Below are 22,351 nucleotides of genomic sequence, written 5' to 3' on the forward strand. Positions count from 1 at the left end.
CCACTGTGATTTTTTTCAGATCTTTCGGTTGGATAGGTTCTGCGAAAGAGACCTCTTACACTTTTTGTGGGTTATATTTTGAGCCCTCATTCCCCAACTTTTCAACCGATATCAAATGTGGGGCCAGTTTCGAAAAATTTTAATTTGATTTAATACCCCACGTGACTACATTCTGTGAAAAAAAAATTCACCCTCCATTCACAAGTATGGGGAGCCCCCCTTAAACTTAGTACAAAATGGCGCCGCTTGCTATATGTAAAGAGAACGTCAGACCACACCCTCTCACAACTTTTCGTGAGAATTGGTCCAGCCGTTTCTGAATAAGTCGGGTGTGACAGACAGGCCGACCGACAGACGGACAGACAGACATCCAATCGATTCTAATAAAGTTAAAAATGTTAAAAATCTGCACATCTAGAAAGACCTGTATGTTGGTAACTTTTCCACAGCATAACAGTGTCTTGCTCGACTTCTGTACGTTCAACATGTACCATTCGAATGCTCGCCAATGATGAAACAAGCGGGTATTCTGCGGAACCTTATTACCGCCGTGGAGGAGCGTTCACACATTCCATAAGAGTATCATAACCCGCTGACAGAATTTAAAGAGCGTAGCCGAAAAATAAGTCAGCCGTGGTGGTGGCCGTTTCGGAAGCATAAACAAAATTCGAGATTTGTAAAGCTATTATACATTATTACCCAGACTATAGCGACAAAAGAATTTGGAGTCTTCTACTGCAGAGTTCCCTTTATGTCGCCAACCTTGATATCAATTATTAATATTATTAATTAATATGTCAAACAATTTTCACTAGAAAGTAATATCGCATGATTAAAACCACGCGAGACAGAATATTCCGCTGGTGATAAATAACTAATTTTCTTTTGTTTAATAATTGCCCATTCATTCATTGACGTTTTGAGATTGATTTTGATTTAATGATAACATCTGCCATTTATTTAGTTGGAAGAATAGTAGTTCGTAGTATAAATTCGTACCTGGATAAGATGCACAGAAAGATATGTCATCAAATATTCATGATTTCGAATTCGATTGATTCATAAAAAAGTAAATTTAAACAACTTCTGATAAGTTATGGCTATCAAAATAGGAGCTGCTAAGTATTAAATTAAAAGTAAATGCTGATGATTGGTCAATACAGGCTTATCTTATAGTTTCTCCACTAAATTCAGATTTCGATTTTACTATAAATATCATCCCTGCAAGTTGGAATACTCAATAGTGGCTTCGTTGCTTTTCGAAAATGAGGACTCTTGTTGTAGCACTTTTGGTGGCCGCCGTGGCCTGCGCCTCCGATCCCGTCGATTGGGATAATGTCCAATTCATGGATGTTTACCCACCCGGTTTTGGCAAGGTTTTGCCCGGTGATTTCATTGATCGTATTGTTGGTGGCAAGACTGCCAAAGAAGGTGAATTCCCCTACCAAGTCGGTCTTCTCTTGGACGTTTCTGGAGGACAAGCCTGGTGCGGTGGTTCATTGATTGAAAAACGTTGGGTTCTCACTGCTGCCCATTGCGTCGATGGAGTCTCAGCCGCCACCGTCTACTTGGGATCAGTTGAAATCAAGAAGGACGAAAAGTCTCGTCAAACCATCCGTGTTACCAAGTCTCACTTCCACATCCACAGTGGCTGGAACAGCAAGACTCTCATCAACGATATTGCTTTGATCGAATTGACTGAAGATGCTCGTTTGGGCGGTAAGTTAAACATCCTAGTATTATGGCCGAATTTGTGTTTTAATTGATATTCCCATTATAGCTGACATTAAGCTCATCAAGCTTCCATCAGACAGCGAAGCCAAGAAAACTTTCGTAGGAGACACCGTTGTTGCTTCTGGATGGGGACGTCCTTCTGATTGTAAGTGACTTCAGTTTTAATCTAGATTTATTGAGTTATGACCCTGATACTTCCAAAAATGCCTCCTTCCCCTGCCCTCTTAGACTGCTTACATTAACAATTACCTTCCGCTTTCAGCCGCCACTGCCGTATCTGAAGTTCTTCGTTACACTGACCTTAAGGTCATCACTGAAACCGAATGCAAGAAATACTTCGGAAGCTCTGCCCGAAGCACCAACATTTGCACCAGTGGAGCTGATAAGAAGTCCACCTGCAACGGAGATTCCGGTGGTCCATTGGCTTATGGCTCAGGTGACAACCGTGTCGTCATTGGTTTGACCTCCTACGGAAGTGCCAGTGGATGCGAGAAGGGATACCCAGCTGTATTCACCCGTGTTGGATCCTACTTGGATTGGATCAAGGCACGTGTTCATTAAATTCAACATTTAATGAATAACCAATTAAATCTGAAATAAATTTATAGAAGTATACAGAAAGTATTTGTGAATTAATGTGTTAACTGAAAAATTTGCAGTTGATCAGAAATATTTCCGCTGAACTTGCATCCCCAGAAAGTTTACTTGTGCATATTCTCTCCTCTGCATATACCACAGCGTTTGTGGGATTCCATTTTCTTAGGTTCGTAGTTCATTTACTTCTTTCCCAACATACTCGCTTCCTTTTCGCAACCACCTGACTACTTCAGAATTACTTTAAAAACGCGGATAGCCATAAAGGTAAATGTTTCTCCGCTTTCAATTGTTGTTGTGCTATCTATTGTTGAATCTCTGCGGAGAGGATTACTCGAGTTCCCGATCGAAAAGATGGTAGTTGCTTTTATAAAAAAACATGGTTTTTTGGGAATTGATCCGAGAAGAGGAGATTTTCCTTACTGATCTCAATCTTTAGATGCTGCGCAACTAAGTGGTTAGTGATTAACAGACATCTCTCAAGAGATTTCCCCCGCCAATTCGGCCAGAAATGCATCAATACGGTGTTTCGGAGGTTTCGTAGATTCATTTGGATATGTTCTTCGTAACATCGTAGTTTTTGACTATTCCAGTACAGTGTCAGATCTGCCTTTTCTTTGAAGTGCAGGCTTTCTCTCAAAATAATAATAATCGTTAGCCCAACAATCAATATTGGATCATGGCCTTGAAGTGTGTTAGAGCACTTCATGTAAGACTATAACGGTACACTGTAGGAGGCAGTATGGTCAGCATTGCGTTCCCCCGAGATTATTACCCTGATTTGATTCAGGTACTCATTCACAGCTGAGTCGACTGGTATTCGACATCCAGTCACGATAACAAATCCCTCTGCCACCAGTGGGATTTGAACCACGACTTTCCGCTACAACAGCCCAGTGCTCTAACCACTTGGGCCATCTGGACACATCCATCAAAAGCTGTTCCTATATCAAGGAGGTAGGTCTCTTGTTATTAGTTCCGAGCAGTTCGTCGGTCGGTTTTCAGGACTATGAGGGTATGCTCAATCGAATGACCCATTCGTTGGGCGACCTGGTAGCCAGACTTTGAGTTGTTTTCATCGTGGTGTTCATTGATCATAAAGTTGTTCGTGTTGTTCGAGAATTTTCGCCGAGGTTGACGGTTAGAGATGGGTCTGTGCTGTGGGTGTGATCTGAGCGCATTTGCACCTCCAAGGCAAGTAGACATTTAGGAAGAAATTGTTGAAAATTGTTGGCATAAAGGGATTGATGAATGCAGAGCGTCTTTTAATGATTATGGAAGCGATTTCGTCAACCTTGGTCGTATTTTTGCTCTTGTCCGCTCTCATTACCATTGCGAATATTTTAGGTTTGACGAAGTCCATTTGCCATTGAATCAGAGTGTCTGTTTGGGAGGAGCGAATACTGAAAATGTGTAGTCTAGATAGCTATTTGAGAATCGGACAGTGAGAATCGAAGGAAACTAACAGATCCATTGTTTTCCGCTTAAAGGTTTGGGTCAAAAATATGGACCATAGATTAATGGGCTGGTAACAACGTTTCGTTTTTCAGGAGAGGCTATGTTTTGTGGAGGAATGCCATTACCTAAATTTAATTTCGCGGTATTTCTAGCGATTAAATTATTTCAAATGCCATTACGCGATTTGGCCAAATCGTGAAGATATTTACCTGGGTTCCCCGTATGTATTGGAGTTTAACTTGCTAGCTGTACAAAAAGTTACGTAAAAGGACCATCAGGTTCTATGATTTTACTCCATTTGATAGTTTTAATGGTGTTGATAATTTCGCTTCTATTTGAAGGAACAGTCGGTATCCGCATGTTATGGTACACGCCACATCATCTACGGGGGTTTACCTACACCAGATTTTATATTAATTAGATCGATGTTCTATAAAGGGTTATCATGAAAGGTCAAAGGTCTGATCTTTGTTCAGCTGCCCGCTTACAATCGACTTCAATGTTCAGACCAATCTTGGACAGTGAATTCTCGTTAGCGCGAATTACGCTACCATACTATCGAATACGCCAATGGATATCCTCACTTCGGATGTGATCGAAATGTGTCACGCCACTTCTCCAACGCAACATGTTCGTCCCCATTATCGCACTGAAGCTTCAGTGGCGCTGACAGGCGGCATTGCTCAAAATGTCGCCAATGCTGGTGGAAGTGGAGGATGAGCACATTCTTCTGATAGAACCTGCGCGAAATATTCCAGCCATCTATCCGTCGTGGCTCGTCTTTCGAAAACCAAGTATCTCAGTTGATAAGCCGCTCACCTCTTAGTGACCCCGAGGGTTTCATAGGTCACTTTGTGGATTGCATCTTCAAATTAGATCCACGATTCTTCAACATTCATAATGATTGCTAATCACGTAAGTGAAATCATTTTTTCTTCCTTCAGACAAAAGTGCTACCATTTAATGCGTGGCAGATCAGTGCGTTCCTCACCTTGTTCTATTAGTCGTGTGATCAGCGAGACCTCAATCAACGGACGATTTTTAGGTGCTTTCAGGTGGTAAAATGTCAGCTTCTTATGAGAATATAGTCTATCTGTATTCACTGCTCCCGCTATAAAATGTAGGAATTTGAGATAATCGTTTGATGAACCATGTATTCATAAGTACAAGCTCATGAGTGTCTGCAAAATCCACTATATGTTCGCCACCCTCTTTGCGCACTCTAAACCCCTTTCCGTCATAGCACCTGCTACTGTCTGCCTTTTCACCCACATGACCACTAAGGTCGCCTGCAATGATAATATAATCATCAGCAGGCACCTTGTAGGGCTTTGAATCTGGAACTTGCCAGAAGTTATCTTTATCGCAATCAGGTTGACCAGTCCGTCGTTCATACGTAGTGGAGAAATAAATAGTGCGATTAGCTGATGTAATGGTAAGCTTCATCAACCAGTCATCCACTAGCTCGACTGTTTTAATGACATCACAGAAACCCTCTGAGCAATGTCAACACCATACTGAATGCATGGTCCATCGGAATAGAAAAGTTTATAGTCATTTTTACCGCGTCCGCTTTCAATGCCGCAGTTTTTGGCACCAGACCATGGAGTTTCTTGTTAAGCGCAGATATCAATGCACCTTTTCTGAAGAGCCGCGAGTTTCTCCTTCTTTCCATTGAGGGCACCAATATTTAGCTTGCAGACACAACATAGAAAGTTGTAGAGGTCCATAAACCTTCCATACTTGTGTCTAAGATAGCTAAGGCCATACCCAGACATCACATCCCTCAGCAAGATGGTATTAGAACCCAAGTTGGCGTGCAGATCGCGATACTGGATTCGCATCTACTACCACTTTTCTTTCGAGAGTAAAAAAGCACCATGACACAAGGAGGAGAGGAGAACTATCCAAAGCCCCACCATATCAATTCGCTTTGGCTAGAACGTCCAGCTCACATACATTTCTGAATTTCTAACTAAGCTTGAAAAAATCGGACAATCCACAGACCTTCGATATTATTATAAATAAGTGTGCGAACATTCCAGCAACAGCAAGTCCTTAACCGAGGCGTTGTTTGCGTTTCTGTAGCAGTAAAGTTCCTAAGTTGGCTAATTCCTGGCCCACAAATTTCCACGACTTTTACGCCTTTGACAACAACCAGGGAAAACTGAGTATGCTCGCAAACGGGTATCTCTTTTAGTCGCCTTGAATAAAGTACTTTGTCTGGATTTTCAATACCTTCGCCCAAGGGGGTAGTAACTTCACAGCTTAGCAGTAAGTGCTGTTTGCTAGAGGAAGTTTTACCCCAGCTACACCCTCACTTTTTACTCAAAAGTAGAAATTATTTATCACATAATTAAAGCAATGCCAGACAGAATATTCCGCTGGTGATAAATCTCGAATTTTCATTTGTTTGATAATTTTCCATTCATTGATTGACATTTTGAAATTGAATTTGATATAATGATACCATCTGCCATTATATATAATTATATAAATTGGAAGAATAGTAGTTCGTAGTATAATTCACACCTGAACTAGATGAATTGAAAGATATGTCATCAAATATTCGATTGATTCATAAAAAGGTAAATTTAAACCACTTGTGTTTGATAAGTTAAGCTATCAATATAAAAACTACTAAGTATTAAATTAAAGAGAAATGCTACTGATTGGTCAATGTAGGCTTATCTTATAGTTTCTCTACTAAATTCAGATTTCGATTTTACTATAAATATCATCCCTGCAAGTTGGAATACTCAATAGTGGCTTCGTTGCTTTTCGAAAATGAGGACTCTTGTTGTAGCACTTTTGGTGGCCGCCGTGGCCTGCGCCTCCGATCCCGTCGATTGGGATAATGTCCAATTCATGGATGTTTACCCACCCGGATTTGGCAAGGTTTTGCCCGGTGATTTCATTGATCGTATTGTTGGTGGCAAGACTGCCAAAGAAGGTGAATTCCCCTACCAAGTCGGTCTTCTCTTGGACGTTTCTGGAGGACAAGCCTGGTGCGGTGGTTCATTGATTGAAAAACGTTGGGTTCTCACTGCTGCCCATTGCGTCGATGGAGTCTCAGCCGCGACCGTCTACTTGGGATCTGTTGAAATCAAGAAGGACGAAAAGTCTCGTCAAACCATCCGTGTTACCAAGTCTCACTTCCACATCCACAGTGGCTGGAACAGCAAGACTCTCATCAACGATATTGCTTTGATCGAATTGACTGAAGATGCTCGTTTGGGCGGTAAGTTAAACATCCTAGTATTATGGCCGAATTTGTGTTTTAATTGATATTCCCATTATAGCTGACATTAAGCTCATCAAGCTTCCATCAGACAGCGAAGCCAAGAAAACTTTCGTAGGAGACACCGTTGTTGCTTCTGGATGGGGACGTCCTTCTGATTGTAAGTGACTTCAGTTTTAATCTAGATTTATTGAGTTATGACCCTGATACTTCCAAAAATGCCTTCCCCTGCCCTCTTAGACTGCTTACATTAACAATTACCTTCCTCTTTCAGCCGCCAGTGCCGTATCTGAAGTCCTCCGTTACACCGACCTTAAGGTCATCACTGAAACCGAATGTAAGAAATACTTCGGAAGCTCTGCCCGAAGCACCAACATTTGCACCAGTGGAGCTGATAAGAAGTCCACCTGCAACGGAGATTCCGGTGGTCCATTGGCTTATGGCTCAGGTGACAACCGTGTCGTCATTGGTTTGACCTCCTACGGAAGTGCCAGTGGATGCGAGAAGGGATACCCAGCTGTATTCACCCGTGTTGGATCCTACTTGGATTGGATCAAGGCACGCGTTCATTAAATTCAACATTTAATGAATAACCAATTAAATCTGAAATAAATTTATAGAAGTATACAGAAAGTATTTGTGTACTACTGTGTTAAATGAAAGATTTGTGTTGGTCGAAGGGGTAGATTTGAAAATTCCTACTTATTGACCACTAGAAATCCTTAATGCTAGTTGGTGAATATGTTGCCATAGTATCTTGTGTTACTATCATTATCATATACTATTCATTTTAATGTTACTCTCAAAAATTTCCTTATGACAACTTAGGGTACCTCATACAAAAACCGTGGGTTGTTGGTGGTGTAGTCAGGGGCCTAAACTTCCAACACGTTGACCTGCCAATGTAAGCGATCTCCCCCGCTCCTGCATGGTTGTCTCAAAAGACTTCCAGGCTAATTTGGTTAACGACCTATATGATGGCGACACCATATCGGTTAAGGTAACTATGAAAAGTCAACAGGGAGATAAAGAGATACTATGGTGCTCGAGATATTTTCCCCATGACCCAGAAGACGTTCCCAGTGGAACATTCATAAGAGCTATCCAATATGCCGAAAGTAGAGGGATGGGGGTAATAGCAGGATGTGATGTCAAAGCTCACCACATATGCTAGGGAAGTTCGAACATCAATGCAAAAGGATCAAGACTACTGGAGTATCTAGTAGAAACCGATTTGCAGATCCTTAATTTGGGTAATGAACCCATCTTCTTCAACTTCAACGTGCTCAGGCGAGAGGTCATCGACATTACGGTGGCATCTCCTGACATTCTGGCTCTGATCGGAGAGTGGAGAGTATCAAACGATATCACACTCTCGGATCACAGACGCATTGATTTCGTAGTGGGCATGGATCCAACTCCACCCACTCCTTTTCGGAATCCGCGGAAGACAGATTGGGTGATGTATAAAATAGAATTGAGCGTCCGAGTCACGATCCTTGGGAAGCGCATCAAATCCATTGCTGGGATTGAGAAGACAACCCAGATGATCACAACTAGCATGAGCGAAGCTTTCGAAGAAAGCTGTCCACTCAAAATGCCAAAGAAGGTAAAACATCATAGTGGAACTCGGATTTGGCAAAACAGAGGAAAATGACATGGATGCTCCTCAATCGTGCACTGAAGTGTGATTCAGGCGCTAGCTGGAATCGCTATGAAGAGACATAAAAGGCTCTAAAGAAAAGCATAAGATCGGCTAAGCGGTCATCATGGAGACGCTTTTGCGAAGAGATTAACTCCCTTGAGGCAACCTCAAAGCTGAAACGGATTCTGGTTAAAGAACGTAGCCAGAAACTGGGTTATTTACGTTTACAGAACGGGAGGTACACAGAAAGCGATGAAGAAACGGCAAATCATTTGCTTGAAGTGCACTTGCCAGGTAGTATCAAAAATCTCATCTCAAGGCCGACAAACCTAAACAGCCTCTAACGGGAAGATTAGGCTCTTGCATGAAAAGTAGTATCAATGAAAGCAGTGAAAAATTGACCTCGTTTTATCGATACAAGGCTGTGGGTCCGGATGACAGTCTTCTTCTTTTTCTTCAGCCTTTGTCCCGTTCGCAAGTGGGGTTGGCTCGTCGTGATCAATTTCGCCATTTGGCTCTATCGAATGCCTGACCTGGGTGCAATCTCGAGGCTTTTAAATCCCCATCCAGCGTATCAAGCCACCTTTGTTTAGGCCTGCCTTTTGGTCGTTTACCATCGACTGCGATGTTCAGACCAATCTTGGCAAGTGAATTCTCGTCAGCACGAATTGCGTGACCATACCATCGATGACAGTAGTCGCAATATATATCGTGCTTGGCTAGCATACGCTTATATTCCAAATAACTGGCATGAAGTGAAGGTAATATTGATTCCCAAACCAGGAAAACCCACCCACACAGACGCATGGCTCATAATATATATGGTTGCAATTCACAACTTGGTGGGGTACAGCGTGTCAACGACGCCTACACATCATAGTTCGCGGTTACTCGAAATACGCTTCAGCACCCTCACGACTTCCCGAAACGCTCGCACTCCTCCTCCACTGTTCCGTGCCAAGTGCCCTTGTGGTGACCCACCCGTCGGCCACCTTGGGAAAGTGGTTTCTATTGCATGGAATAGCCCAAAATGCAATTGTTGCCCCTCCTTAATTTGTGAGCTATCCATTGGCTAGCCATTCCATCCACAAGAGGTGGAACTTCACCGGATGTAATACGATTAAGAACCGTGACGTTCTTCACAGAACCATCGAAAGATTTGCGACCACATGCAACCTATTTCGTGATGCCTTATACATTTTTGAAATCATTGCGATCTGTGGCATCTTTCGCTTCCTTGACCAGCGCAATAGCGAATTATCTCTTGTCACAGCGGACACTCTGTTGAACTTCTCGAGATTTCGCTCGGTATTAGAGTTCGAGCGCGTCATGCCCACCATCACTCGCAGCGATCAGTAAAGCCTTCAACTCTGCTTCCACGATTACGTAGCGAGCCAGATATTTTGATGGCCCTACGGGGCTTCGCCAACCGAGCACCCGGGAAAAAATATGCTCTGGATCACGCAAGCGGTCGATGATGAACTTAGGGTTTCGCAGCTCCTGCGAGAAGTGGCAGATGCACGCAAGCGAACGTAAGCGACCATCAGATAGTGATCCCCTTCTAGGACGAGGCGGAAGATGCACATCCAGCAATCAACTCCTGAATCTACTGATGTTCGCTATGGTCGATTTTATTGCTCGTACGGGGTTGGTTAGTTGAAACACAGCTGACCTTATGGCAGGCTCTGTGCTTAAACAGTGTGCCACCAATGACGGGGCGGTAGAAATTGCAGAAATCTACGAACCTACACCATTACCTTTGCTGTCGTCAAGACGGTATTTTACCATTATACGTTCAAGAAAATTGTTGTCAGATCTCAGCATGGCATTCAGATCACCCATCACAATCACAATACCACCTTTAGGAAGCCTCCCCTGAACTGCGTTTAATTGCTCGTAGGAAACGTCCTTCTCCACTATATCGAAATTCTCTGTTAGTGCGTAGCATTACACAATTGCGATGCTCCGTAACCTGGATCGAAATCTAGCAGTTAGAAGTTTGTCAGAAACCGATACCGGATTCCTGTCTGCAACCATTTGACTTTCCAGAATACAAAAGCACATTACGCAAATCGGTCCATAAGGGATACATATATCCCTAGGCGGCCACTTTATTGCCACAAGTCTATAAGAAATGCAAATCTACGGAGACAGCACTCTATGAGCAAATGGCATAAATTGAAAAGGCGATGTCAAGAAGCATTATCAGCGCTAAACAGCATTGACATATCAAGCAAGTTAGAGTGAAGTTATTGCAGAAATTGACCGACTGAACGAAACATCGCTGGTAATGAGGAAGCTGCCCGACTGGGGCAGAACCAGCTTTAGGTATCCGGTCATGCACTTTCAACTCCACTGTGCAAGAATTCACGCAGCCGAATGGAGAAATTTGAACTTTTACCAGCAGGCGAAAATCTTTGGAGGGGAACCAAGGGCGTTTTTGTTTTGTTTTAAGAAGTGGGATATGGAAACGCTAATGAAGCTTTTGAGGGAACTATATTGGGCGGGCCTACCAGGGATGGAGCAGTCCAGGGTGCTTATTCGGGGATACGAACCCATGCGTATAAAGGATTGCTTAAACCTCACCAAAAAGAACCTCCGAATCATAGTGGTAATTTTCACTGGTCATTGTCGGCTGAACTATCACCTAGGGAAGCTAGGGATATCTACGGCCTGCAGGTTTTGTGAGGAGGAGGACGAAACCTCTATACACGTCCTCGGACAGTGTCCGGCACTTGTGCGAAGTAGGTCGAGGCATCTGGGTGAACACTTAATACCAGATGCAAAGCTGAAACATCTGGAAGTGGGGAACATACTAAAGTTCCTAACGGTTACAGGCCTGCTTGAGATACTACGATCAATAGGTTCACTATAACCAGTAAAAGGGGCACAATAGTTCTTCAAGGACGCGGTGCGACTTTCCCTTAACAGAATAATAATAATAATAACGGGATACTGGTCCTTAAATGACTACATGGAAAAAATTGAAGCGGTGATCTCGGCTATAGGCAGCCAATGTGAGAAGTATGAAGAAGCGGCCCTGCATTTCGTATGCACCTGTCCGGCCTCCTCAGACCCCAGACGAAGATACCTTGTAAGGCTTTAATAATAATAGTAGTAATCGTTGGTGCAGCAATCCATATTGGATCAGGGCCTTCAAGTGCGAGCACTGCATTCAAGACCGTAACGATACACTATAGTACACTGCAGGAGGCAATGTGGTCAGCATTGTGCTCGCCCGAGATTATTACCTTGATCTGACTCAAGCACTCATTCACAGTTGAGTCGACTGTCAAATCATGACACAAATCCCACTGCCATCAGTGAGATTTGAACTGCGACCTTCCGTACGATAATTTTGTGCTCTAACCACTCAGCTATCCGGATGTAAGGCTTTCCGCAACGAGTAGTCTGTGTAGTCCCTGAACAATGTTCTCAGATTTGCAAAAGCTCATGAACACTGTTGGTGAGCGATCGTTGAATAGGCGATCTCTAGGATAGTACAATGGGCCTAACGAAGGACGCCCTACAAAAGTAAACTAACTAAAATCCATGATTTTCCTGTTGTTTTCAGTCGGTGGGACCTTCAACTGCTCAACACCGAAAATGCAGTTTTTTTCAAAGTACTTAGCCATCGCTGCAATATACCTATGTGGTCGGAAATCAGAGTTCCCTCTTTGTCTAGGCAGGACGAGCATTGAGGTTAATGAGGCTGGATGCTGCTGACTTGCTGATAAAACTTCAGCCTCTGGTGCGGTTGCTGCCTATGCTTTTCGAGCTTACAGATCTGTTGGTTCTCCCAGATTTCCTTTTTATGTCTATGAAGTCGCTTCTCTGCTCCACCAATTTCGTGATCGAACTTCTTATCTTATCGCCTTTGAGAGGGCAACACCCTCGGTATACAGCCTTCTTTCGTTCCGTTGGTAGCCCGCATTCATCGTTCCGTCGTTCCGACTTTTCTTGCAACTGGGGCCAATTATGTTTGTGACCGTATCAATGATAACATGCGGTTATTGTGGCATCTATTTCCCCTTTATAGGTGTCGGAGGGCTTCAGCATGCATTCCCACATGAATAACAGAGGGGATTCTAGGTGGTGTTGTTATTCGATTCTGGAGTAGGATAGTGATGCGAGTCTATATATTCTGCCATTTATTAACCCCACTTTCCGTGCAAACCAGGTACTTCCAACAACCATTCCGTGTGACACCGCTAACTGAATTAATCGCAATCCATTCCTATTCGTGTTTTTATGTAAATTATGGGAGCAAACGTAACGCCTGAATAAAAACTTCGCCGCTCCTTGATTTTTAAAAATTGCAAATATGATTTTGATATCATATCTGCTTCCGATTCTGCAGTCTGCTCTGTGGGGGCGTGAACGTTTATGAGGTCTATGTTTCAAAATTTGCCTCGGAAGACCAAAGCGCATAGCCGTTCGTTTACGGTTACTATAATTTACATAGTAGAGTGGCCGCAGTTCCTGTCTAGTGCATGCGCTATAACATCAGCCTTATATTGGGACAGTCTATCGGCTAGTTGCTAGGCAGCATTCAATCTGTACAGGGAGCGCACATTCTTTGAGAAAATGCCAAATCCATTTTCCATTTTCGCGGCTAGGTTCATCGTTTCTATATCCATCCAATCCGAGGCTCCTTTTGTGTATCAAGTTGTTTGCCATGTAGGATTGTCAGCCTTACCAAACCCTAAACTTGGAGGACCAGTTGGTACAATTTGTCCCGTTTTGTAAGGCTCGGGAGATTCGCCTTCAACCTTCTCCGTCCACAGCTTATCTGGCGATCGCCACGTGGAGGAGGAGGTAGGGTTTGGTAGTAAAACTGTTAGCATAGGTTCAGCAAGCGTTTCCCGGGCTTTATGCTCCATCGTGAGAACCAATCTAAGTTTTTGCCCTGGAGTAACATTATTTTTCAAGTGCTAGTCTCATATAGCAGCCCAGAACAGAACAATTTAAATTTAATATTGGTATTGAGGTGTCTATATTTCATAATTTTAAACAAAACAATGAAGGTGGTTCTTGTGCTATTAATAGATAGACGATCTCAATGCTCGGCCCATTAATGAATAGAGGAAAAGTACGTTGACCCGCCAGGCTAAGAAACCTAGTTCGGTCAGTCATTAAGTCGATGCGTACTTAGGACTCTAAGAATCTTGTTTTGGTTAGCGCTTATATTTATTCCGACTCTGCTTGATTTATTCTCCAAATTCAGAGCTAGCCAAGATACATAATTCTTTGACAGTTTGAGGAAAGTTGATTTAATCTATTGAAGCACTCCATATCATTCGGACAACGAAGCATGCAAAACATCAGTGAAATGGAATGCAACCTTTTTTAATTCTTCCGAAATTGTACGTCGATCATAATAGCTGTTAATTTCTGCGGAATGCCTCTTTTGTATGGAGCATTCCAGAGGCACTCAAAGTTCACCGTGTCTAAATCTTCTCGAAATCCATGAAGAACTAGCAGACAATATTTCGTCCTTTACCGATTAACAAGATTCGGCAAGCGTGAATTCAAGACCGAATTCACGCTTACTTCCGGCAAGCTTGCCGGAGTAATCTTGCCTGTCTCGCTGAAAATCTCGCAGAAGGTAGAGGAAGGAGCCTTTTGGAAATCCTCAATACTGTTGTCAAGGAGCGTTCTTGCACTCCTGAATGCAATCACATCCATAGCACTGCCAATAACAAATAGGCATTGCGGGAGTACATGTGCTCGTATGCAGGCGAAACAGAAAACAGAAAATAGTACACGTTACTATGTCAATAATGCAATAAATTTTCGCCGAAATGTACAAATTGAATGTCAGCTATTAATACGTTGCCATCAAATCAACTTCATTCAAATTTAACAAATTGTTTATCGTATGATTGAAGCAAGTTGAGACAGAAAATTCCAAAGTGCTAAATCTCGAATTTTCGTTTGTTTAATAATTGCCCATTCATTGGTTGACGCTTTTCAGACTGATTTCGATCTTAATTCACTATTTGGCTAAGAATATCTTCCTTTCTTAGATGCGATAACAGTGGTCATTGTATGTTGTTGTTGTTATACGTAGGAAAGATGGGCAGAAAGATATGTCATCAAATATGCATGATTTCGACGAACTCGATTGATTCATAAAAACGTAAAATTAAACACTTTCTGATAAGTTACGGCTATCAAAATAGGAATCGCCACGCGTTAATTCAAAACGAGGCATTGTTGATTGATAAATGCATGCTTATCTTGCAGTTTCCCCACCAAATGCAGATTTCGATTTTACTATAAATATTATTCCTGCAATTTGGAGTAGTCAATAGTGGCTTCGTTGCTTTTCGAAAATGAGGACTCTTGTTGTAGCACTTTTGGTGGCCGCCGTGGCCTGCGCCTCCGATCCCGTCGACTGGGACAATGTTAAATTCATGGATGTTTATCCACCCGGATTTGGAAAGGTTTTGCCCGGTGATTTCATTGAACGTATTGTTGGTGGCAAGACTGCCAAAGAAGGTGAATTCCCCTACCAAGTCGGTCTTCTCTTGGATGTTTCTGGAGGACAAGCCTGGTGCGGAGGTTCATTGATTGAAAAACGTTGGGTTCTCACTGCTGCTCATTGCGTCGATGGAGTCTCAGCCGCCACCGTTTACTTGGGATCAGTTGAAATCCAAAAAGATGAAAAAGCTCGTCAAACCATCCGTGTTACCAAGTCTCACTTCCATATCCACAGTGGTTGGAATAGCAAAACTCTCGTCAACGATATTGCCTTGATCGAATTGACTGAAGATGCCCGCTTGAGTGGTAAGTTCAAAAGTCTTAATGTTTTGATTGTGTCTATTCTTTAATTGATTTTCTCATTGTAGCTGACATCAAGCTTATCAAGCTTCCATCAGAGAACGAAGCCAAGAAAACTTTCGTAGGAGACACCGTTGTTGCTTCTGGATGGGGACGTCCTTCTGATTGTAAGTAACTTTGATTTAATCATTTTACGACCATCTTTATTTCGAAAAAGAGTATTTACCTTTAAAACAGCCTAGTTAACAATTATTTTCCAACTTCTAGCTTCCAACTCCGTATCTGAAGTTCTCCGTTACGCTGACCTTAAAGTCATCTCTGAAACCGATTGCAAGAAATACTTCGGAAGCTCTGCCCGAAGCACCAACATTTGCACCAGTGGAGCTGATAAGAAGTCCACCTGCAACGGAGATTCTGGTGGTCCATTGGCTTATGGCTCAGGTGACAACCGTATCGTCATTGGTTTGACCTCCTACGGAAGTGCCAGTGGATGCGAGAAGGGATACCCAGCTGTATTCACCCGTGTTGGATCCTACTTAGATTGGATCAAGGCACGTGTTTAATGAATAATGATTCAAATCTAAAATAAAATTATCGAAGTATAATAACAAAATTTCTTAGTTTAAGTGTGAATGGAATGATTTTAGTTAGGTCAAAATGGTGGATGCGAAAATACAAATTTCTCAGGTCAGGTTGGTTAATGCCAACCAAGAGATAACAGCAATTCAGGACCACTTAGATCCTCCACTATCTTATTTACCTTACAGAGGCTTGAGGCTTGGTCTCTGGGGTTACCTCTTATCTGGATATCCTGCTTATTGGAATGAATGTAGGAACTGGACTACGTGACTCATTGATCAACATCAATGACCCTTAATTTAATTGGAAAGTTTGCGCGTCTTCGTTCTGCCGCAAAGATAATTATCTCCAATTTCGATTGATGTGAATGTTTTTTATCAACAGATTGGTATTCCCAAGTGCTGTACTCCCTTAAATATCCCCAAGAGTCACTTCGTCTTAAAAAGTTACGGCACTCTCAAGAGGGGCTATTTCCACATCATTAATAAGCTTATGCAAAGGGGGATTGAGGATTGAGGATGCATATACGTGAGTGACGAGGATGGACATCACTACAACGATTGCACTTCGAATAAGCTGTATTAATGATACGAGACGCCAAAACCCTTCGACGAGGGACGACTACGACAATTCTTTGACGAAGGTAGAAGGGGAGGCGTTCTTCTTCCTTTTGTGTATCACCTTTATCATCTCTCTCTCTGAGGGTTGCGCTAACTAATCAAAGTTCACTAGGATGGTGTCAAAATATCCCCATTTAAAACGCCGTTACATTTTAAGGGGAGGTAACCGCTGCGATTTATCAATCTTGAGGGAAAAGATTTCCCGCTTCTCCATTCATACTCTCCTTTCTGCTTGCAGGGTGCAATTCAAAGTCAAAAGCCATCGTTTTGACATTAAAATAGTCCTAATTTTGGGCGCCATGAATCTTAAGCGGGGATGGTCGCCACAATTTTTTTGGTGGGGTTACAGTAGGAGACCTTCCCCTTCCTTTTGCATACTCCGTCTATCCTTTCTTCTTAACACGGTTGGGTTGAAAATTTTAAAAATTTCCATGACGACATTACAAAAACTCACTTTGAACGGCCATTTCTTTCTATGAGAGATAACCGAAACGAACTTTTATCAAGATTGAATCCCCCTTTCTCCCCAGCGTAAACTTCTCACCCCCTGCGAGGATAAGGTTGAAAATACAACCTTCACCCCAATTTTTTTCCGCACCATCTAGTGGCAAGCTACCGTAATATTAATGGTATAGAAATTGATACTTTCCTTCTTTTGAGCTATCTAGTGGGGAACTACAGCAACGTATATAGCGTACAAATCTTCTCTATTTCAACGTACATACATATACGAATTTTCAAACCGATCGGTTGAACGCTTTCGGGGTCTATCAATCATAAGCGTATCAATATATTAACCTAATCCATTTTTAAAGGTTTTGTGTAAATCAAAACCTTATTAAAATCGGTTTACTCTCTGTCCGTTTGTCTCACCATAGGGGGAAGAGACTTGGTATCTTAGCAAGAAGAATTGCGAACTCTTGGCGGCATTCGAGAGAAGAATCCTCCGAAGAATTGTTGGCCCTACATGAGGATGGACGATTCCGTAGCCTACACAATGACGAAATCTATGAGCGATACCATGATCGTCCGGTTGTGGATAAAATCCGACTCAATAGGTTACGGTGGGCGGATCATTTAATCCGTATGAATGAGGATAACCCAGCCCGGAAAGTCTATAAGGGCAATATCTATGGTAGAAAAAGAAGACGAGGCAAACCCTGCCTAAGATGGAGCGATGGCGTTGGTTAGGACGCCAGACAGCTTTTAGGGATATCGAATTGGTGGACCTTGGCGCAAAACCGGGATGTCTCGAGTTCCTTATTGATGCCGGCCTAGACTGGATATTGGTTGTTGCGCCGTTGATGATGATGATGATGAAATATTCATGTGACATATCAAATGGAAGCTCCCTGTTAGTACTTGTCAAAGGTGATCTCAGTTTTTACATCTAGTGCACAAGGGGGGGGGGGGGCAGAAAATTGGTCATTTGTTTCAGGGGTCTATTCTCAGAATCTAACCATTCGAAAAATCTGAAAACGTCATGCAACTGCTACTATACGGTGCCAAGTTCCCGAAATATCCACCATACCGATATCTGTTCAAATAAAGTCAATAAAAGCATACTACTATAATTTTATTTAATTGACTGCAAACTCTCCCTCCTGGCATCATGCAGTAATAGAGGCTATAATATAAAGCATAATCCTGCAAAATTTGGCGGAAATCGCGCTATTATTAACAAAGTTATAATAGGTCACAGTTGTCAAGTCAAGTCAAAGTCAAGAAGATTGTCTGGTGGCCATTGTATTGAGTGTATTTTTCTCTCGCCAGCGAGGTACTGAGGTAAGTCAGATCGACGATCGAGGCTGTCGGTAGGTGGGCACGCAGCTAAAGTTAGTTGATACTAAGTCCAGCTCTGTGAAGGTTTCAAGGATTTGGAACCGCCCCCCCTCGCCCATCCAATGCGAATGCGTTGAAACCGCCGATAAAAATTGTATGGCTATAGTGTCGTGAGTCTAACACCAAGCGTTTCTTCATATTGCATTATGGTTGCACTAGGAAGATATCATAGTAACAGTCGTAGATATGGAGGCCGTTGACTTTTGCACTTACAAGTTCGGCCCTGGGGTATGTCATTGTTTCTTATAGGGTTTGCCTTCCATATGCCCATATCGCCACGTTTTTAGAAGTATCACTCGTGTATGTACCACTATCGTCAAAAGGTTCGTAAATAACCGCATTCAACTCTTAAATGGTTTATGAAAGCAGGTCTTAAGCTACCTCGCAATAGTTGAGGATGATATGTATCAACTTCATTTAGCCATGCGATCCAGCTTCCACCACCTCCAACGTGTTGGTCGTCCACTCCTTCTTTGCCTTGGCATAAGATGCACGGTAAATTTGCACTATAATCGTTGATCAGATGGCTCTCTTCTTCACGCTTCCTGCTTCTTTTTGATCTAATTATCGAAATCAAGGCATCTGAACTATCTTTTAAAGAATACTTTTTTTCTAAGCCATCATCATAATGTATTCTTACCTTGCCTACGATAGACAGTTTAGCCACTGATCCTACCTGCAAGCTAATAATAGCGATTTGTGTACGCCTATATGCCTTCTTAATCTTTTTGGTGCACCCTCTTTCCTTTTGGTAGTTTTAAATTGTTCTTTTAGTGCCATACATATTTATATATACCTGTGATATAACCTTCTCGAGGTCCTTACACTCGATAGCTGTCTCCTGCCTTCTGGATTTCACTTGTTCAAGCTCACCTAGCACCCATTCTATCTGGCCCCAAAAACTATCCGCTGTCTTCTAGCCGGATTTATTGAGCTCCAAATAAACTGAATAATATCATAGTACTATATTTTCTAAATTTACCCGAAAACTCCTCTTAGATCCATCCTGGAAGTGCAAAATTCGGTACCATTACAGGTAACAATATAGTACATAATTTTGAAAGAAATCAGAGTATTTCATGTAGATTTATCGCAATGTAAAACGTGTATGACGTCATCATCATACAAAGTGAACTCATGGTTGGATATATCAAAGAATATTTTGAATTTTTAGCTATGCACGAATGGAGAAACGTGCATAGAAAATTACTCACACAAACTGAACATAAAACTGCTATACTTGGGGCGTTTGGGTTCTGGTATTTCGTTGTTTCCTTTCATCGAAAATTGCCGGCAGTCTGCGGTAGGGATTCTCAAAAGCGCACGCGTAACCATTTTTGGAGCCATGACGAACAAAACTTCCTTGCACACGCCGAATTTCAGTATTTCCAGCAGGCAGATTGCCAATTGAAAGGGATTAATGACTTTCACCAATGCCACCGCTAACATTGCATGCAAATCCAATGAGAACCGGAGGAATTCGGAATTTTGTGCCAATAGCTCAGGAGACCATCAGCCGAGTCCATAAAATGTTGATAAAGTACTTGCAGTTACTTTTTATTACTCCAAATTTCAATGGGGTACAACGTACCTTGATTTTCCTTAATGCCTACATGACAGGCATTTTCATCAAACTGCTATAACCTTGCAACTCGAATGTGGGTGTGAAATTACCTTATTTTTCAAACTTCGCCGATTCAAATGATGCCATTAGAAAGCATGCATTCTATTTCCAAGTATGCTGTAAATAGGATTTGGATTCATAAGCAACTCCAGCAATATGAGTTAGAAGTAGATTTGGGTCAGTCAGTGATGGCAAATTGACTTTGCAAATGGAACAATATATGTATGCCAGGCTGGAACTAAGAAACGCGACGGTGTAAGCACAATATTACCATCAGATAAATGAGAACTTTTGAGGTATTTTGTATTCGTCGTCTACATTGTAATTAAATACTGCTTTATTGGGTTCGATTCTCAATCTTGTTCGAGTTGTCCAAAGCGTTCAGCTCCACATCGTGTGTACACCATGTTATTAAGCCCTTGAAGTGGGAGTTCAAACTCCGATAGTTCAGCAGCTCATGAAGAAGAAGCTCTAACCCCGTCATATTTTTGACCTAGGTCTTACTCCTCTCATGTTCCAGCAGCTTTTCAAGTAGTCTCGTTCGTTCATGAGTATCGTTCTACAGATATTTCAATAGCTCTACTGGCTGGTAGTTGCTGTAAATGAAATTTTTTGGGTGGAATTTTCATGTGTCCGGAGTGGTTTAAGCACAAGGCTATTGTACAGAAGGTCGCGGTTCAAAACTTCCTGGTGGCAGTGGGATTTGTATTGTGATTTGACGTCGGATACCAGTCGACTCAGCTGTGAATGAGTACCTGAGTCAAATCAGGGCAATAATCTCGGGCGAGCGCAATGCTGACCACATTTCCTCCTGCAGTGTACTGTAGTCTACCGCTACGGTCCTGAGTGAAGTGCTCTACCACACTTCAAGGCCCTGATCCAATATGGATTGTTGCGCCAGCGATTATTATTATTAATTTTCAATAATTTCCAGAATTTATTGCCTCACCAAGCAACTGCAATTATTGGTCATGACGACTGATTGAAAGTTAACACCACATATATATATCGATTTTTATGGCGATCGTATGGACGGTTTCGGAGTCTATCGATCCGAAACGGATATATATATTATATGTACAACAACATCCATTATTTATATAGACCTTCATTTATAATAGCCAAGAAAGCCATCTAAGCGCCATCGACACACCAAAACATTAATCGTATAGGCCACACGGGCCAGTTAGCTACCTTGTGATATTCCACGCCCCTTTGTCATTGGAGTTGCTTCTCCTCCTCCCTATTAAAAAAGTTATACAAATAGCATAGCCTCAATTCGTAGACTGGGCAAAAGTGATCGCAGCGCCAAATGGGCAGTTACCAGCTGATGAAGCGACTACCAGCTGTACTATACAGTAAATGGTGCATATTTGGGCTAAATTTGTTACCATGTTCACTCCTTGTCTCAATTATTCAATGATTCACACGCACTAAAAAAGTTCAAAACGATAACGGTATACGTTTGTGTTCAAACAAAAAATCGACAAAAAACTAACTAGTTGATGATGTCTAGCTGAAAATTAAAAAAAATATATTACACGGTCAATGTCTTTTTGTTCAATAAAGAACCAAGATAAAATCCGTTCACAATGCGAACTCAATGAAAAAGGAATTCAATACAATCGCGCATTCACTCACAACTGTCTGCCAATTTTTATTTGACAATGTGTGTACGTGTATATGTTACAGCATCTAACTGCCGTGTGTATGACATCAGCACATCATATTTGTTGTTGTTTTTGGTTTTATATACATTTTATATGGATAAATCCGATGATGACATAAAAAATCGTTACTCACGAATGCGTGGACCGATTTTACGCAAACTTCACATAAATCATCTCCTAAACTATAGGAACCTACTCTTAAATTTGTAGTGTTGTAGAATTACAGCGCACTTTAACAATATAGTAGGGGCGGAACCCAGATTCAGAAGGTACGTTAGCTCCCATAACTTACATAGGGATACCAGTGATAACGGACTGCCGGTTATTGAATTAGCAGGGTCGCACGAAATGGTTGTTGGAAGTACCTGGTTTGCGCGGAAAGCGGCCACAAACATCGTGGGCCTCTCCAGACGGGACCACTTCCAACCAAATTGACCACGTGCTGATTGAACGCCGTCACCTCTCAGCCTTGATGAATGTATATAGACTCGGATCACAATCTCATTGGCATAGCGTTCCGACCTCAAATTACAACACGGCCCAGAATACCCTCTGACA

General features: G+C 42.1%; 3 protein-coding genes across 4 annotated transcripts; all 3 read left to right on the forward strand.

Annotated features, from left to right (window-relative positions):
* Window positions 1-1,233: 1,233 nt before the first annotated feature.
* Window positions 1,234-2,355, forward strand: LOC119649697 (chymotrypsin BI-like). The gene is made up of 3 exons (XM_038051965.1): window positions 1,234-1,719; window positions 1,781-1,879; window positions 1,997-2,355. Exons 1-3 carry the CDS (start codon window positions 1,266-1,268, stop codon window positions 2,293-2,295), a joined length of 852 nt encoding a protein of 283 aa, XP_037907893.1. The 5' UTR covers window positions 1,234-1,265; the 3' UTR covers window positions 2,296-2,355.
* Window positions 2,356-6,538: 4,183 nt separating this feature from the next.
* On the forward strand, window positions 6,539-16,063 carry LOC119648942 (chymotrypsin BI-like). 2 transcript variants are annotated; one of them, XM_038050858.1, is made up of 4 exons: window positions 6,539-7,027; window positions 7,089-7,187; window positions 7,302-7,585; window positions 16,010-16,063. In XM_038050858.1, the coding sequence occupies exons 1-4, from the start codon at window positions 6,574-6,576 to the stop codon at window positions 16,019-16,021; spliced, it is 849 nt and encodes a 282-aa protein (XP_037906786.1). In that variant the 5' UTR covers window positions 6,539-6,573; the 3' UTR covers window positions 16,022-16,063. The 2 variants fall into 2 exon arrangements, with proteins under 2 accessions (XP_037906786.1, XP_037906785.1); XM_038050857.1 differs by lacking the exon at window positions 16,010-16,063 and having other exon boundaries at window positions 7,302-7,654.
* LOC119648943 (brachyurin-like) lies at window positions 14,966-16,071 on the forward strand. Its single transcript, XM_038050859.1, has 3 exons — window positions 14,966-15,464; window positions 15,527-15,625; window positions 15,726-16,071. Exons 1-3 carry the CDS (start codon window positions 15,011-15,013, stop codon window positions 16,019-16,021), a joined length of 849 nt encoding a protein of 282 aa, XP_037906787.1. The 5' UTR covers window positions 14,966-15,010; the 3' UTR covers window positions 16,022-16,071.
* The last annotated feature ends 6,280 nt before the right edge of the window (window positions 16,072-22,351 follow it).

This window comes from Hermetia illucens, chromosome 2, assembly GCF_905115235.1.
Source record: "Hermetia illucens chromosome 2, iHerIll2.2.curated.20191125, whole genome shotgun sequence".
Taxonomy (NCBI): Eukaryota; Metazoa; Arthropoda; class Insecta; order Diptera; family Stratiomyidae; genus Hermetia; species Hermetia illucens.